The sequence below is a fragment of the Muntiacus reevesi genome, chromosome 3 (assembly GCF_963930625.1).
Source record: "Muntiacus reevesi chromosome 3, mMunRee1.1, whole genome shotgun sequence".
Classification (NCBI taxonomy): Eukaryota; Metazoa; Chordata; class Mammalia; order Artiodactyla; family Cervidae; genus Muntiacus; species Muntiacus reevesi.
In genome coordinates, this window is record NC_089251.1 from 178,611,170 (window position 1) to 178,629,247 (window position 18,078).

The 18,078-nt window shown below is 39.9% G+C and overlaps 1 protein-coding gene across 5 annotated transcripts in view; it reads right to left on the minus strand.

Annotated features, from left to right (window-relative positions):
- The window catches only part of AIG1 (androgen induced 1), a 269,086-nt gene that overhangs the window by 153,509 nt on the left and 97,499 nt on the right, over positions 1 to 18,078 (minus strand). For all 5 annotated transcript variants that reach the window (XM_065931234.1, XM_065931231.1, XM_065931233.1 and 2 more), the window contains exon 3: positions 5,879 to 5,980. In XM_065931234.1, the coding sequence (XP_065787306.1) occupies positions 5,879 to 5,980 (102 nt within the window). The remainder of the gene's footprint in view (positions 1 to 5,878; positions 5,981 to 18,078) is intronic.

An 18,078-nucleotide genomic window follows, 5' to 3' on the forward strand; every position in this document is an offset into this window, starting at 1 on the left:
AGCTCCTGCCGGTAAATCTCACAATATTGTGGGAACCTCTCTGTGCCCAGGCCACCCTGGATTTTTCCACTCTCAGGTTATCCTCACTGAGCCCCCAGCAATCCATCAACTAGAGCTCAGGTTTTCCTCCCATGGTACTGGTTCCTCTGGTGGTCTCCGCTCAGGGACTCTGCTCCAGTTTATCTGTTATTCTCCGTATCCGATGGTGGTCTCTCTAACCTCGGGGCAGCAGCTGGCTCTATGCTCTCCACTCTCACATGGATCCAAGAGGAGCTGATGATTTCTCAATCTGTTCAGCTTTTTACTTGTTATGATGGAGTTGCAAATCCCAAGTTCCTCATGCATGGAACCAGAAAAACCTCTGTCTCTCTAACTCACAAACTTGTTTAACGGTCTCAAATATCATTTAAAAGAAGACATTATTCTCAACTTACAATATTTCTGATTGAAATGATACATAATAAAAATGATGACAAAAGCTAAAATTAAATATCTTAAAATCCATTACTGATTGAAAGAGATGGAATAATCTCTTCAAGCCAAAATTTAGACTGATAACATCTGACACCCCAAGTCCAATGGCCTGGCAGAACTAATGATCACAAATGAAATTCACAGTGGAAAGAGCTAAAGTCAGTAAAATTGGTTATGAAAAAAGCTTACACACAAAAACAGAATTTAGTAATTCTGTGCCTCTCCTTGCTCTATGGGGTCTTTGTTGTTTTCTTTGGGAGGCCCACTGGGAGCTGTAGAAAGAGGTTCCCAAGAAATTTCTAACCTCTGCTTCAGGTCCCACTGTTATTTTTGAAAATTTCCAGATATCTTCTAGTTACTTTAGAGCATATTGGAAAAATTGAGAAAGGTCAGTTTTTTCATATGAAAAAGAAGGTATTCTTTCAATCAACAACTTATTTTATGAAATATACAATGTCAGGGTGGCAGACTCTATGGGCAATGAAATGCATAATCTTTGTATCCTAGAAATGGAAAATTTCCATAAGCTTTATTATTTACCAAAAGATGAACATTAAATCTGAGTTTCTACAAAACCAATGATCATCCAAGCAGTATTTAATGCTTTCTCTTCTGGGAAAGACAGATGTACAAGAACTTTAGTAATTACTAAATGTCAAAATAATATTGAACAGAATAAACATTTGCCTAAACTAAGGTTCTCTTGAGGATCAGTTACATATAACAAGGACGACTGACAAATCAAGCATGATTCTGTCTCCTGATAAATTATATAGGGAATGAATAACTCCTGCTGTGATGATAAGAGCATCGAGGTCATGTCTGCTTAAAGATCTGCGGGATAATAATAATATCCCAAACTTTTGCAGTGCTTGACATTCTCAGAGCACTTTATAAACATTAATTAGGGCTTCCATAAGGTAGGAGACTGTCTTATTGTTGCTTTTTCCTATTATAGCATCACTGAGAGTCTGCAATCTTTCTAGAGTTTAAATATTTATTTATTGTTTTTAATGTATATTTGCTCCATTGACAATGCTTTAAAATTATACTCAGCAAGAGAGAAAGGTTCATGGTTCTACTTTTGCAACCAAGAAATAAGCCAGAATAACAACAGTGCTTCTCCTAGTGTGAGTGAACACAACCTATTGGGGATGCTCTGTTGGTCTGAGAAATGGTTTTCTTACTTGTTAATAAATACCTGCATCCACTTCAAAGATGGCTTTCCCATTCTTTAAAATTACATGTGTTTTTCCTCATCCAGTAACTACACAGTGCCTACCAGGATGCTTTGCATGTGGAAAGTTTTCAAATAAATGCTAGCTAGAAGGAATTAAACCAAAGACCAGCCTCCATATGTGGCAGCCATGAAGATCCTACCACAACTGTCTGTGACCACTCTCATTACATTTTGGAAACTCTGATTCATTTGCTGATATCACCTCTGTTTTCTCTTTGTCTGATTATCAGTGGACTGAGAATAAAAGGTGATAGAAAGAAATAAATGTAAACTTGACATTCTTCTAAGTTTCAAAAGCAAATACACAAACATCTTTTTTATTATTGACACTAAGTGAAAGTCTAATAGGCACTGTGTGCTGTTTGAATTAATGGGAATGCAAAGGTAAAGAGGGTTGCAAGGACAGAAACATTTTTTGATTTTGGATATTGAGCTGACTCTATTTAAAAGTGCCATATTTATACGTTTGTGTTTTTAGTTGTAATAAATTAAAATTCTTTGTGTGGTGTGCATGTGTGTGTGCATATGCTACTATTGAAATGGGCCTGGAGATAACCGAGTGTTTGCACAGCAAGGGTATATTACCCTTCCAGTCAGCCATTTCCTCTTCTCTTCTGCAAATAAATTCTAGGATTGCCGAGAGCAAACAGAAAGACAATGGAAAGAAAGAGAGAGGATATTTTCCTTTAGTTCTAATCATGTCTAACTTCTGGCAACTTCAGTGAAAATCAAAATCAAAACCCCTGTGAATTTCAGACCCTGTGAGTATTCTCTTATGCCTATTTGAATGCTGCAAATTCAAGACTGACTTGATTCTCCTGAAATGATGCCATGATAGACTTATACACTGCATCTCAGTTCTGTGGCACAGCACCTGGATCCCTAGAAATGACGTTGAGATCCTTCAAACAATGAATGTGATTCTATCTGTAAGAACACAGTACATTTTCTCTTGGAATTCTTGCAGTTATAACAACCCAAGCAGGCAATAATAGCAAACAGGCCTAGAGGGCTGTAAGCCATTTGCAGAAATATGTGAAAGTTACAAATTAAACTTAGAAAGTATTAAACAAAATATTCTATCCTCCAACATGATTAGGTATATTTTTTGTAAAACAAAATTGAAAAATATGGTTGCGTAGTAAAATTTAATATTATAAGTATAAATATTCAATAATGCAAATATCCCCAATTTTGTTTTCTTGCTTTTATTTCAGCAAATTTGTGCATGTGTGCTAAGTCACTTCAGTCATGTCCAGCCCTCTGTGACCCCATGGACTGTAGCCCGCCATCCTCTGTCCATAGGATTCTCTAGGCAAGAACACTGGAGTGGGTTGCCATGCCCTTCTTTTTATAATGGAAATTCTCACAAAAGTTGAGCTCTACTGATAGTATTAACAAAACCATCAATTAAAAATAGAATATGACTGTAACTAAAGTGTATACAATTTGAATGCTTTCATCAAAATATGAGCATCAATAAATGTAAAAATTGTAATGAATTATTTTCATATTTTTATAATTAGATATTCAAAAGTAGTTATTAAAATTAAAAGCAAATACAAACTATAATTAATTAAATATAATTTACACAAAGCCAAAAATGCTGATAATTTTTTGATGTTTCATAAACTGTATTATACATTTTTATAATAATCATGAATTAAATTATTCATGATTCCAGTATTTAATGTTCATATTTTAACTTCCAAGCCAAAGAATCAGCATCATGTTTTATGTATGTTGTATTTAAAGTTTCATCTATGCATATTCAGAGCAATATAAATTGTTTAATATTACAAAATATTCCTTAGCCACCAAATACAGCTTCTTTGTTAGCAATTCTTGAACCATGAATTGGAACAAGAAAAAAAACAAGAAATCATCATGGCTTTTCTGAGACAAAATTCATTGAGAAGAAATCTACTGAGCTCCTATTATCTGAAAGGACTTGACATGTTCATTAATTTATCTTTTCCCTTTCCTAAATATTTGTGTCAGTCAAATCGTCCTTGTATTTCTAAGTAGTGTTTCCTCCAAGAGTCAGAATTTTAACCTGTTAAGGTAAGTCAAGGGAAAATTAGGAGCATCCAGCTGAAGTTCTAATAACTGCATTCATATTTAACAAACTCGAAACATTAAGTAGCACCAGGATCTGCAAAGATTGTGATTTATTATCTGGCTAGAAGGTAACACTGTATAGTTTAGGGATATAGACAACAGGCCAAACTGCCCAGGACTCTATTATACTTCTAAAGTCCTTCTGGTGTTGGAAACTTTCTAAGCTTCAGTTTCTTCATCTATAAAAGGGATAATTTCTTATTCATAGAACCACTGTTAAAAATTAAAGTATATAGCCTGGCACACAGTAGTTTCTCAAAAAATAGAAACTATTGGTATTTACTGGCAAAGAATATTGGGGACTGGCTGTACTGAATTAATCATCAATCTAATGAATATATACTGGTCCTCCTATACGCCAGGTGGCTGGGCAAAAAAGACTCAGGATTCGAAGGCTACCGTTTTGCAGTAACTATAACATTTTTGTGGGGGATACCGATATGTACTATGGAGATATAAAAGTGCCGGGCAAGCAGAGCTAACAGCAGAGTGAACTTGGCTCGTGAGAGGAGGTGAAGGCTCCGAAAACAGTATGCATTCTGGCAACATGAGCAGGAGATTCCCAGCGAAGGATGGGAAGGGCATTGCAGGCAGAGGATGGCAACGACTTGGGAGTTACGAGAGTATTTCCACATTTAAAAAAAGCAACACGTTAGAGGCAGAGTAACCATGTCAGGCTCCGGAGACGGTTACACTCAATAGACAAGAAAGCCCCAACTGATTAATTTGTTTGCAACTAGACCTGAGGTGCCATGTTAATCCTTCTACGGTGTGGCTCGAATTGGACTCAAGGAAAATTCCAGTTCTCTGAGATGTGCTACTTTTGAGGAGTTGACTTAAAAAAAGTTTGATCAACACTTGCTCCTCAGTACAATAATGTTTGTTTGTTACTACACACCACTTTTCTCAAAATATACCAAAACTGGGGGGAGAAGGGAAACACTTATTTTGAACCTCAAACACATGACTTCCAGTTCTTCATTCCCCTATAATTTCTGCCATGGGTTGCCCTTTTCACTAGGAGCACCCTGGGATGTATTCTAAAAATTGATGCAACCAAGAAATGCGAGCTTAAGTTAATAAATGAAACAGCACTCAATTCCAGAGATGGATAGGGAAGACAACACAAAATTTCTCTGCAGAAAATATATCCTCAAATTTTGTCAAGTGATGTGCAAACCGCTTCAAGTATTTGATTTGAAACTCGTGAAGGTAAAGTCTAACGCATTCAAAACAATTAGACTGTGAAGAAGGAAAAGACATCACAGCCATAGGCAAACACCTGGGATGAATGGACCCTGACAAGACACCTCCAATGTCTGTAGCAGCCCTCCCCGGGAAAGCCCTACCACTCCTCCAGGGGAAAATTCTCCAAGTACATTAGCAACTTGCAACACAATCTCACTGATGTGATGTGGAGGAGGCATGGGCTTCCCTGGTAGCTCAGTTGCTAAAGAATTGCCTGCAGTGCGGGAGACCGCGGGAGACCAATTCCTGGGTTGGGAAGATCCGCTGGAGAAGGGATAGGCTACCCACTCCAGTATTCTTGGGCTTCCTTTGTGGCTCTGCTGGTAAAGAATTTGCCTGCAATGCAGGCAACCTGGGTTTGAGCCCTGGGTTGGGAAGATCCCCTGGAGAAGGGAAAGGCTACCCACTCCAGTATTCTGGCGTTGACAATTCCATGGACTATGGGGTATCCATAGTGGTGCAAGTGGGAATCAATCCTCCATCTCCAATAGAGGACAAGCCTTTGAATGGTACAGAAATTAAATCCATCCTGGAATAAGCCAACTGTATTATAACTAACACAACTGCCACCTCTCATAAACTATGGATTCAATTTCTACAGTTTTAATAGTGACTCAATGTCATGAGAAGACAATTTTTAAATTTACATTCAGTTTTCTTCTCTAACTACAGTCTCATTATAATTTCCATTTCACAGCTACTTAGCAAGATTTTATGGACAGCTTGAATTAGAAAACAGCTCTTTAGTAGATTTTTTTTTTAATAAAAAGAAATCATTTGTTTTTGTTCACTTACCATTCCATGATTCAGCCACCCTGGGATAAAATTATCAAGCAATTTCGGGTAAATCATCTCTCTGTCATAGGCGTAAATGATCCAGAACACCGCGACAACAAACTGGAAGGGAAAAGAAATCCTTTTATTTCAAAGGCACCAACTGTCCACAGCATACAATTGGTTGGTTTTCTACTGTTCAAAGAATCCAACAAAACTTTAATTTACAATGAAAGATAAATCAGTAAGCCAGCTAATAACTGGAAAGATCGTTCTAACTTCATCGCATTAGTGCTAACTGTTGGGGTTCTTCCTCTGTCCTTGATCTCCCAACTGTGTTCTCAGGCACGGGACTCTGTTTGCGAGCGAGACAGAGAGATGGTCTGTCTGTCATCTGGAACAGCTCCCTCCCAGGGCTAATTGTGTTGGTTTGACTCCCCTCAAGAGGGTTTAAAAGTTCATTGGTGGTTTTTTGGATCCCATTCCCCACTGTACAGAGGTAGAACACATTCAAGAAGCTGTAGTGTATTTTCCTTGAACCCATCATGTGGTTTAAATTAATCTTCACATTCTCAAGTTTCTATTTCACCACTAACAGCATTGAAATCACTGCTATAAAATGTCCTAAAGTCACATTTCCAGCAAGTGTATTAATTTATATAGCTTAAAGCAGGGGCTTTAGTGGCACTGAGAAGCCGAGTGTACGGAGAGAAAAGGAAGATTCCTAATTCTCTTGGAATAGCTCACAAATTCATCTGGATTCCAGGGGTTTTTTTGACCCATCAGCAACCTGATCATCAAAAGTGTACTCAATTGATGATTTTACCTTTCCTCAAACTAATGGTGAGAGAAGAAGCTCAGATGAAATAAAGAAACAAATGGCCCAAGGTCTTAACGTTCACCATAGAATGTTTTTTTAAGTGAATGGTTTTGTAAATAGTCTATAAATGTAGCATAGAAAAGAGGATGAACCATCTTAGAGGGAGGTCTCAGAATCTCTTCAGAGTTATGTCTCAAAATAATAAATACTACAGAATGATAAAATGCAGCATGAATATTAAGTAGGAACAATTTTATCTCATTTCTCCATAAGGCATCCATGCCCTGATATTTTATTAATAATATATACTTTATTGCCACTTTTTATAAAACTCCCGGTGTTTATAGCTCAAGGTTATAAACCAGAAGGGTTCCAAAGTTTATTTCCAAGTATGTCACTTATCACATGGATAATCTTAGCTTGAAAAAGTTCACCCTTAAAATTCAGGATGTTATGAACATTTACTGTTTCATAAAACACCCTGAATGATAATTACAATAGTAACTGTAGATGACACATGTAGTTTAATGCCAGATTAGGGTCCCTAGTTATTTATCTTGCTTTTGGGGTAACTGTGTTCATTCAGTAGATAAATGCAGAAAAGGAAAAAAGAAAAAAAACACATGCATTATTAGCTTAATGCTAATTATCATCAGGATCTTTCCAAGTACAACAAACAATTTTTGAATTATTCACAATTTGGGTTTGTTCACTCCAGCATTAACTTCATGTATACTGAATGTCAGGGTCCCCGGTCCTCAGATCTGGGGGGACACCAGGCTTTATAGCTTTGTTGCTCAAAACGTGGTCCCTGGATCAGCAGCACCCACGCCACCTGAGAGCTTTTTAGCAGAATGCCAGGTCCCAGCCTGGTAGGTTCTGATCCTGGATTTTGATAAGATCCTGAGGTCACTCCTGTGCACATAGAAGTTTGAGATGTCCTGCTTTGCAAGGCTCTGCTCCAGCCACTTGGAACTTTCCTCTCTCCCCATGGAGTGAGGCAGTCCCAGGTCCACAGGGCTGGTCTACCCAGAGCCTGCATGCCCCTCCTTGGCTAAACCACATCCTGGGAGCCACGACCCTGGAATTTCCTGCCTGAATAGGAACGAGTATGCCTCAGGGCCTGTGTGGGTCTCCTTCTTGAGTCTGACCCTGGAGGGGAGACTGTGCAATAAACGTGTGTACTCTTGACCAGAGAGATGGTTAAGAGGTATTTGTTTCTGTAGGGTGAGAACCAAAGTTTGACAATTGGTCTGGCAATCAATCAGTTCAGTTCAGTTCAATTCATTCTCTCAGTCGTGTCCGACTCTTTGCAACCCCATGAATCGCAGCACACCAGGCCTTCCTGTCCATCACAAACTCCCAGAGTTTACTCAAACTCATGGCCATCGAGTCGGTGATGCCATCCAGCCAACTCATCCTCTGTCGTCCCCTTCTCCTCCTGCCCCCAATCCCTCCCAGCATCAGGGTCTTTTCCAATGAATCAACTCTTCACATGAAGTGGCCACAGTACTGGAGTTTCAGCTTCAGCATCAGTCCTTCCAGTGAACACCAAGGACTTATCTCCTTCAGGATGGACTGCCTGGATCTCCTTGCAGTCCAAGGGACTATCAAGAGTCTTCTCCAACACCACAGTTCAAAAGCATCAACTTTTCGGCACTCAGTTTTCTTCACAGTCCAACTCTCACATCCATACATGACCACTGGAAAAACCATACCTTTGATCAGACGGACCTTTGTTGGCAAAGTAATGTCTCTGCTTTTCTAAAATGCTATCTAGGTTGGTCATAATGTTCCTTACAAGGAGTAAGCGTCTTTTGATTTCATGGCTGCAGTCACCATCTGCAATGATTTTGGAGCCCCCCCAAAAAAAGTCTGACACTGTTTCCACTGTCTCCCCATCCATTTCCCATGAGGAGATGGGACCAGATGCCATGATCTTAGTTTTCTGAATGTTCAGCTTTAAGCCAACTTTTTCACTCTCTTTCACTTTCATCAAGAGGCTTTTTAGTTCCTCTTCACTTTCTGCCATAAGAGTGGTGTCATCTGCATATCTGAGGTTATTGATATTTCTCCCAGCAATCTTGATTCCAGCTTATGCTTCCGCCAGCCCAGCATTTCTCATGATGTACTCTGCATATGAGTTAAATAAGCAGGGTGACAATGTACAGCCTTGACATACTCCTTTTCCTATTTGGAACCAGTCTGTTATTTCATATCTAGTTCTAACTGTTGCTTCCTGACCTGCATACAGGTTTCTCAAGAGGCAGGTCAGGTGGTCTGGTATTCCCATCTCCTTCAGAATTTTCCACAGTTTATTGTGATCCACACAGTCGAAGGCTTTGGCATAGTCAATAAAGCAGAAATAGATGTTTTTCTGGAACTCTCTTGCTTTTTCGATGATCCAGCGGATATTGGCAATTTGATCTCTGGTCCCTCTGCCTTTTCTAAAACCAGCTTGAACATCTGGAAGTTCTCAGTTCATGTATTGCTGAAGTCTGGCTTGGAGAATTTTGAGCATTACTTTACTAGCGTGTGAGATGAGTGCAATTGTGCGGTAGTTTGAGCATTTGGGGGGATTACCTTTCTTAGGGATTGGAATGAAGATGGACCTCTTCTGGTGTTGTGGCCACTGCTGAGTTTTCCAAATTTGCTGGCATACTGAGTGTAGCACTTTCACAGCATCATCTTTCAGTATTTGAAATAGCTCAGCTGGAATTCCATCACATCCACTAGCTCTGTTCGTAGTGATGCTTTGTAAGACCCACTTGACTTCACATTCCGGGATGTGTGGCTCTAGGTGAGTGATCACACCATTGTGATTATCTGGGTCATGAAGATCTTTTTTGTTGAGTTCTTCTGTGTATTTTTGCCACCTCTTCTTCTTCTTCTTCTTCTTCTGCTTCTGTTAGGTCCATATCATTTCTGTCCTTTATTGAGCCCATCTTTGCATGAAAAGTTCCCTTGGTATCTCTAATTTTCTTATCTCTAGTCTTTCCCATTCTGTTGTTTTCCTCTATTTCTTTGCACTGATCACTGAGGAAGGCTTTCTTCTTTCTCCTTGCTATTCTTCTTTCTCCTTGCTATTCTTTGGAACTCTGCATTCAAATGGGAATATCTTTCCTTTTCTCCTTTGCTTTTTGCTTCTCTTCTTTTCACAGCTATTTGTAAGGCCTCCTCAGACAACCATTTTGCCTTTTTGCATTTCATTTCCATGGGGATGGTCTTGATCCCTGTCTCCTGTACAATGTCATGAACCTCCGTCCATAGTTCATCAGGCTCTCTATCAGATCTAGTCCGTTAAATCTATTTCTCACTTCCACTGTATAGTCATAAGGGATTTGATTTAGGTCATACCTGAATGGTCTAGTGGTTTTCCCTGCTTTCTTCAATTTCAGTTTGAATTTGGCAATAAGGAGTTCATGATCTGAGCCACAGTCAGCTCCCAGTCTTATTTTTGCTGACTGTATAGAGCTTCTCCATCTTTGGCTGCAAAGAATATAATCAGTCCGATTTCGGTGTTGGCCATCTGGTGGTCCATGTGTAGAGTTTTCTCTTGTGTTGTTGGAAGAGGGTGTTTACTATGACCAGTGCGTTCTCTTGGCAAAACTCTATTAGACTTTGCCCTGCTTCATTCTGTACTCCAAGGCCAAATTTGCCTGTTACTCCAGGTGTTTCTTGACTTCCTACTTTTGCATTCCAGTCCCCTATAATGAAAAGGACATCTTTTTTGGGTGTTAGTTCTAAAAGGTCTTGTAGGTCTTCATAGAACCGTTCAACTTTGGCTTCTTCAGCATTACTGGTTGGGGCATAGACTTGGATTACCGTGATATTGAATGGCTTGCCCTGGAAACAAACAGAGATCATTCTGTCGTTTTTGAGATTGCATTCAAGTACTGCATTTCGGACTCTTTTGTTGACTATGATGGCTACTCCATTTCTTCTAAGGGATTCCTGCCCACAGTAGTAGATATAACGGTCATCTGAGTTAAATTCACCCATTCCAGTCCATTTTAGTTCGCTGATTTCTAGAATGTCGACATTCACTACTGCCATCTCCTGTTTGACCACTTCCAATTTGCCTTGATTCATGGACCTAACGTTCCAGGTTCCTATATTGCTCTTTACAGCATCAGATCTTGCTTCTACCACTACACAGGTGCAAAACTATTACAATCCTGGATGGAGTCATAGGTGGAAACCTCTTTACTTTTGCCACATAAGGTAACTTAATTAAGACAGTGACATCCCATCACAGTCACAAGGCCCCTCCCACACACGAGGAGAGGGACCATACAGGCCTGTGTAGAAGGGAGCACAATTTGGGGGCCATGTTAGACTCCTTAGATTTCCATTTGCTTTTTACTCTTCTTTTCCAAAACTGTTTTGGCTATTTTAAGTCCTTTGCTTTTTCACTTAATTTTTCAGAACCTCAGCTTGTGAATTCATACAAAAACACTGTCCTCAAATTCTGACTAGAACTGTACTGAATCAATATATTCAATATGAAGAGAAATGATGACATTTTAACCGTAATGAGTCTTCTAACCTATGAGCACAATTATGTCTCCATTTATTAAGATTTTTAATTTCTCACTGCTTAGTTGGGGGTGTACAGCTCTTGCACATATTTTGTTAAATCTATCACGAAGCATTTTGTGTTTTTTCTGCTATTGTAGATAGCTTTAAACTTCTTTTTTACATTCTTTGTTGGTGGCATATTAAGACCACAAATGATTTTTGTATACTTACATAGTATCCTGTGTCTATTCAAAATTCACTTAGCAATTTGAGTAGTTATGTTATAAATTATTTTCAGTTTTTATATGAACATGATCTGCAAATGACAGATTTTTATTCTTTCTTTGTAATTTGTATGCCATTTTACTTCTTTTTCTTTTCTTATTGTACAATGTTGACTAGAAGTGATGAAGACGGAGCATCTTTGCCTTCTTCTCTACTTAGGGAAAGTGTTCAGTTTTTCAACATTTCAGTTGGATATTAACTGCAGGTATTTCTTAAGTGTCTTTTATCAAGTTGAGGAAAATCTCTTCTATTCCTAATTTATGCATGCAATGAATGAGTGATGAATTTTTTCAGATAACTTTGCTGCATATTTTCAGGTGAGCATATGTTTTTTTCTCTTTTATTCTGTTAATATGATGGATGATAGCAATTGATTCTTAATGTTAAATCAATCTTTAATTCCTGGTCATTATGTATGATCATTTTTATACATTACTGGATTTGACTTGCTGCTATTTTGTCCACCTTTATTTTTTTCCATCTTTATTCATAAAGTATATCGACCTCTAGTTTTTTTAAAAGTTCTCATAATGTCATTTTTTAATTTTGGTTATAGGATAATCCTGGCCCCAAAAAATAAAGTGGAAAAGTGTTCCCTCCTTTATTTTGTGAAGGACTTTGTGCAAAAGTGGTATTATTTCTTCCTTACCTATTTGCTATACTTTCCCAGTGGCATCATCTGAGCTTGTAAGTTTTCTTGTGAGAAGATTTAATTGTGAATTAAATTTCTTTAACAGATACTGATTTTTCTGGTTTTCTAATTTTTTCTTTAATTATAGTCATTTGTGCCTTTTGTAGAATTTCTCTGTTTCATCTAAAATCTGAACTTAAAAAGTTGCTCTTAATATTCTACCATGGAAATTAGCAAATGCTACAAATTAGATAGTTTATCTTTAGAGAGCCAGTTGAGAATGCTGGCCAGCACACTACTGTGGAGAGCTACTTTCTGTCACCAGGAACGATCTGTGGTGTCCCTGCCACATAGAAAGCACTGTGGGGTCAGTATTTAATCGTGCAATTTGGCCAGTCCTCTGACTCCCACCATACATTGAGGGGATTACATGGGTTATTAAAAACAAAGCGATTTTTAAGAAAGGGTTAGTCCCCTTCCTCAGTCTAACACTAGAAGGTCAAGAGGTACAGCTAACTGAGTATTCAGCCTTCTAAATAATTCTTGAGATTAAAAACACAGCACAGATGGGAGCTTCTTGGCTTCCTGCACTGACATCCTCCTGATGGTATGGTCATCAGCAAACCCAAAATAAGTTTGAACTCTACTAGCAGGGCATGGATATGAACAAAAATAGGTTCTCTTGGACAGGCTAAGTGATTCTGAAATGCCCTACGGCTGTGAAGCTTCTTCTCCGGCCAGGACCGGTGGCCAGCTCTTCCTCAGCACACACCTGCTGGCGCTCTGCTGCCAGGACCAGAATACTGTACGTGAACCAACAGTGGGAGAAGCACATTCACTCTCCAGTCCTTCAAGCCTCCCGGACAGAACACTCGTGTTACAGTGGTTCCTGAGACCTCATCTGAACCCCTCAGAAGGATTAGAAACCAACACAAAAGAAACCTGGATTCACGCTCTGTCTCCTTTTGGAAGGAATCTCTCAGATGGAGCTCAATAGAAGCTGAAGCGAATCAGTTTTAGTTCACTTCTGTGAAGAAGTTTTACTGATCAGTGATCAACTAAAGCTGATTGGAGTTTAGTAACACCAATTAGAATGCAAAGGAAGCTGCCGGGGCATTTGCCCTGAGGAGGAGAAAAAGTCACTGATCTGCTCAGTGCAGTTCAGGCGCTCAGTCATATCCAACTCTTTGCGACCCCATGAACCGCAGCATGCCAGGCCTCCCTGTCCATCACCAACTCCCGGAGTTCACCCAAACCCATGTCCATTGAGTCAGTGATGCCATCCAGCCATCTCATCCTCTGTCGTTCCCTTCTCCTCCTGCCCTCAATCTTTCCCAGCATCAGAGTCTTTCCAGATGAATCAGCTCTTTGTATCAGGTGGCCAAAGTATTGGACTTTCAGCTTTAGCATCAGTCCTTCCAATGAATATTCAGGACTGATTTCCTTTAGGATGGATTGGTTGGATCTCCTTGCAGTCCAAGGGACTCTCAAGAGTCTTCTCCAACACCACAGTTCAAAAGCATCAATTCTTCGGTGCTCAACTTTCTTTATAGTCCAACTCTCACATCCATACATGACCGCTGATCTACAGATTGGTTCAAAAAGGCCTTTTAGCATGATCTCAGTTACCCACCATTAAAGAAGGGAAGAAGGAACTAAACGAATGCATCTTTAAGTCTTCAGCTTCAACATGACATGAGCCTATGAAATTGCTTTCCCCCTTAAAACTAATCTATTAGTACTAAGACTTGACCTATTACTGATTGGAAAACATTTAGATTCTCTTTTGGGCTCAACTGCTCTGCTTCTGGGACTTCCCAGGTGGTAAAGAATCTGCCTGCCAAGCAGGAGATGAGGGTTTGATCTCTGGGTCAGGAAGATCCCCTGGAGAAGGAAATGGCAACCCACTCCAGTGTTCTTGCCTGGGAAATCCCATGGAGAGAGGAGCCTGGCAGGTTACGGTCCATGGGGTCACAAGAATTGGACATGATTGAGAAAATGAGCAGCAGCAGCAGCAGCTCTCCTTCTAGATTTCCTTTTCATGATTTTCTTTCCCATAGATTCTTTCCACGGTCATGCTGTTGCTGAGCAGTAATATCTAGACATGTTTCCAGTTGTGATTTCTCTTTCCAGAGACACATAGCCTGGGAGTAAATTGTGTGTTCCAGATGATAGCTGGCTTGATCCCTGATGGCCTCCAAGCAGAGAGTGAATGCCTCATTTTGACATGAATCTTGCCTTCCTACTTCACATATCTAGGAGGTCCTAGGTGCTCTCTTTTTGCCTGACTTCCCTCAGCCATACCTTTAACTTCAGCAATGCACAGTGAAGTATAAGCACTCTGAAATGTTGTAACGTCTTTTGTTTCAGCCTACAGTGTATTACTAGTACTCATTCCAAGAAGTGTGATAAAGAATTCCTCTACTGTAATGATGAGATTGTGAGTTACCTTACATATATATTTTTATGTTATGTATTCTGCTCAAATTACTTTAAAACCAAGATCTCCATTTAGAGTTTGTAAAGCACATGTTGACATTATACCTTTTTTATGGCTTCCATCTTTTTGATAGAATTTATCATTTCTCCATATTTATCCACACTTAGGCCTTAACTAAAGGGCTTCCCAGGTAGTGCTAGTGGTAAAGAACCCATCTGCCAAGGCGGGAGACACAAGAGATGTGGTTGGATCCCTAGGTTGGGAAGGTCCCCTGGAGGAGGACATGGCAACCACTCCAGTATGCTTCCTAGAGAATCCCATGGACAGAGACGGCCAGCGGGCTGCAAAGAGGTTGGGCAAGACTGAAGCAACTTAGCACAACACAGCACCCAGGCCTTACCTATCTTTTCTGACTGAGTAGTTAATGTGAGAATAAAAAACCCCAGCTCCTACAAAATCTATGAGTTGATGCCTGCCTTGATCACCAACCTTCATTTATACCATGTTCTTTCTTGCTCCCTAAGCCAACTGGCAATTTGATTGTTCCTAAAATTCATTATGAGTTTCCCTGCCTCAGAGCTGTAGCATTTTCCCCTCTATACCAGGAATGTTCTTTCCCTGTTTTCATGTGGCTGGATTCTCTGTTCCATCAGCTTGAGGTAAGCCAGCACCTCTGCGTGGAAGCCTCACCACTGTTGCATTATTTTCTGTCAGAGACCCTGATAGAAAATAAGCTCCTTTTGCTGTGGTTCAATTGTTCATTGTCTGGATCTTTTATGAGAAAGTGAAGTCTTAGGAAATAGGAACTTCTTTGTTATGGTCACTGCTATTTCCCCCTGCCTGGTACCTAACATGTTAGTGGTAAAAAAAAAAAAAAAAAGAAAAAGAAATTGTTGAATAAATGAATAAAAATGGGTTGCTGCTTGTATGTATCAGACCACATCTTCCAGGGAAGCAAATACCCTTTTATTCCTTCAATATTCTTACTGACCTAAAATTTCTCTTCTATGTTATCCATAATTTTTGCCCTTCTGTCTGTGAGGAGATAAGCCTTTCTTTCTAAGGTTTTTCTTCTAGCCCATCTCTTCTCAGATCTTCTATCTGTTAGCTCCTCTTTACCTGTTTAAGTCTTCTTTTATCTTGAAATAATCTTTCCTTGAACTTCAAGATCAAGATGGAAGACTAAAGGCTCTCTTTCTTGAAATCAACCAAGAATAACCAACTGGAGAAGGAAACATCCCTAATCCGAACATCACTCTACTCAACCAGCTGCCAAGCATTAGGGAACTTGAACTGGGCCAGGAAGAGACTCTGATGTAAGAAACAAGATCGGAGGACTCTGTGTTCCAGTGAGCAGAACAGAGCGATCCTACAGGTGGCCCATTGAAAGAGACACGCAATGACCTCTGCTGGGAACCGGAGGTCTTGAGGTGCAGGGGAGCCCTGGGGAAATGTTCAGGGGTCAGAGGTGATGATGTTCGGTGTGCAAGTGGGCCAGTATGCTCTCTCTGCAGGAAGCAGGATGTGGTTATCCAGAGGTAAACAAGACAGGATCTGTGATACCCAGCCTGAAGGCAGTGCTCCTGCTTACCTGATGAAGACCAAGCTTCCTATTACCATGCAGCAGGAATGTGAGCAATATGAGTCAAGGAGACAGAAATGACTCCAGCCCAGAAAGCAGCCATTCTCCAGGGGAGAGCAGAGGTGGGAAACAGAAATTCAAGCTGCCCTGTACAAGTTCCTCAGCCTGTCTCCAGTTCTAGCTTTTCATAAAAAGCTGGACAGGAAGGACAAACAGACTTAAGGACGAGTAATTATTTAAAAAAAAAAACAGCATGAGACATATCCATAGATACCACACAAAAAAAGGAGAGAAATAAAGCTGAATATGACCAAAATGGGGGAGAAGACAACTGAACAATGCAAACCAGAAAATGTATTAATTAATTTATGATCAAATAATTCTCCATTTAAAAAAAGCAGTCAAAGACAAAAAATTGGGACTTAAAGAAGAGATGGTAGAGCAAGAGGATAAAAGTGAATGGATAGAATTATCGAAAGAAATAAAATATAAAAATTAAAACCACATAAAACTGAAAGTTGCATTATAAGCAGTAAAAGGAAAAACTGCCTTTGGTGTAGACAGTGGGGGTTTAGCTCTCCTGGGTCTAGTGGACTAGATACACTGAGAAACCTTCCTCTTGTGAAACGCTAGGTCCTAAATAAATTATGACAAATATACTTTCAAATATACTGCTGAGCAGACAAGAAAGGAAGGGAAATCACTAGGAGCCGAAAAACCCATGCAGACAAAAAAAGAACGGGAAAAACCTGAACCGCAGCAAATACAGAAGCTGAGCCTGCCCTGGAGGCAAACGGCAACACTAAAATCCGAGTGTCCGAGAACTGTGGCCACAGAGATGGATGACAACGGCCTTAGGCCCATGCAAATCTGTGGAGTGGGTCCTGAACCCGAAAGGCCTGGCCCACAGAGGGCCCATACCTTCTATGAAGGGATAGGCTACAGAACGTGCCCTTCATCAGGGTTACATAAATTACTTTCTATTTCTAACTGCTAAGGTTGCTTTCATCACAAAAGCTTCATTTCATTGAATTTTATTCTGCACTGAGATCTTCCATTTGCCTTTTATCTTTATAATCATGGAAGCTACAGGTGGTAACTAAGCAAGTTCTGCAAAGTCAGAAAGCAAATTTTATACTTATGTCAATTAACTGTAGTGGACACTGTAGTACTTCTCCCAGATTCCCTCTTCAGGGCCTGTGCATCCACCCTGCGGATGTTGGGAATATCAGTTGCTGGCTACTGCCAGCTGCATCCCTCATTAGAATTATCCTCAGCTGCAGGAAAAGGTCTTGCCTAAAGCCATGCCCCTTTCCCAGGGGCAGTCTAAACCCAAGGACATAGAGACCCAGCGCTTCGTCTCAATTTAAGGCAGCTCTGAAGGGTCATCCCTGCTCTAGAGCTCCCAGAATGTCTGTTACAAGCTGTTCACAGGGAGGCCCATCTAAGACCATGCTATTCATGTAGAAGTGCACAGCCAGACATTTTAAAATATGAAAATACCTATTGTAAATCAATCAGCATACAGAAATGTACAAAAATATGTTGCAATCTCACCCTGTACTTTAGTCATTGCCAAAAGGACGGTTATATCCTTCAGGACTTTTTTCCAAGCATGTTAAATACATTCCATACATTATTTTACAAAATCAGGTCATACTATACCTAGTCTTATGCAATTTAATTTTAAAATATTTTAAAGAAATATCCCATTTTTCTGAAGCCCTTCATAGTACCCCACTGGATGCTATGCACCATCATTTATGCAAGTACTATCTAATAAATGGGGCTTCCCTCAAAGCTCAGTTGGTAAACAGCCTGCAATGCAGGAGACTCCGGTTCAATTCCTGGATTAGGAAGATCCACTGGAGAAGGATAGGCTAGCCACTCCAGTATTCTTGGGCTTCCCTTGTGGCTCAGCTGGTAAAGGATCTGCCTGCAA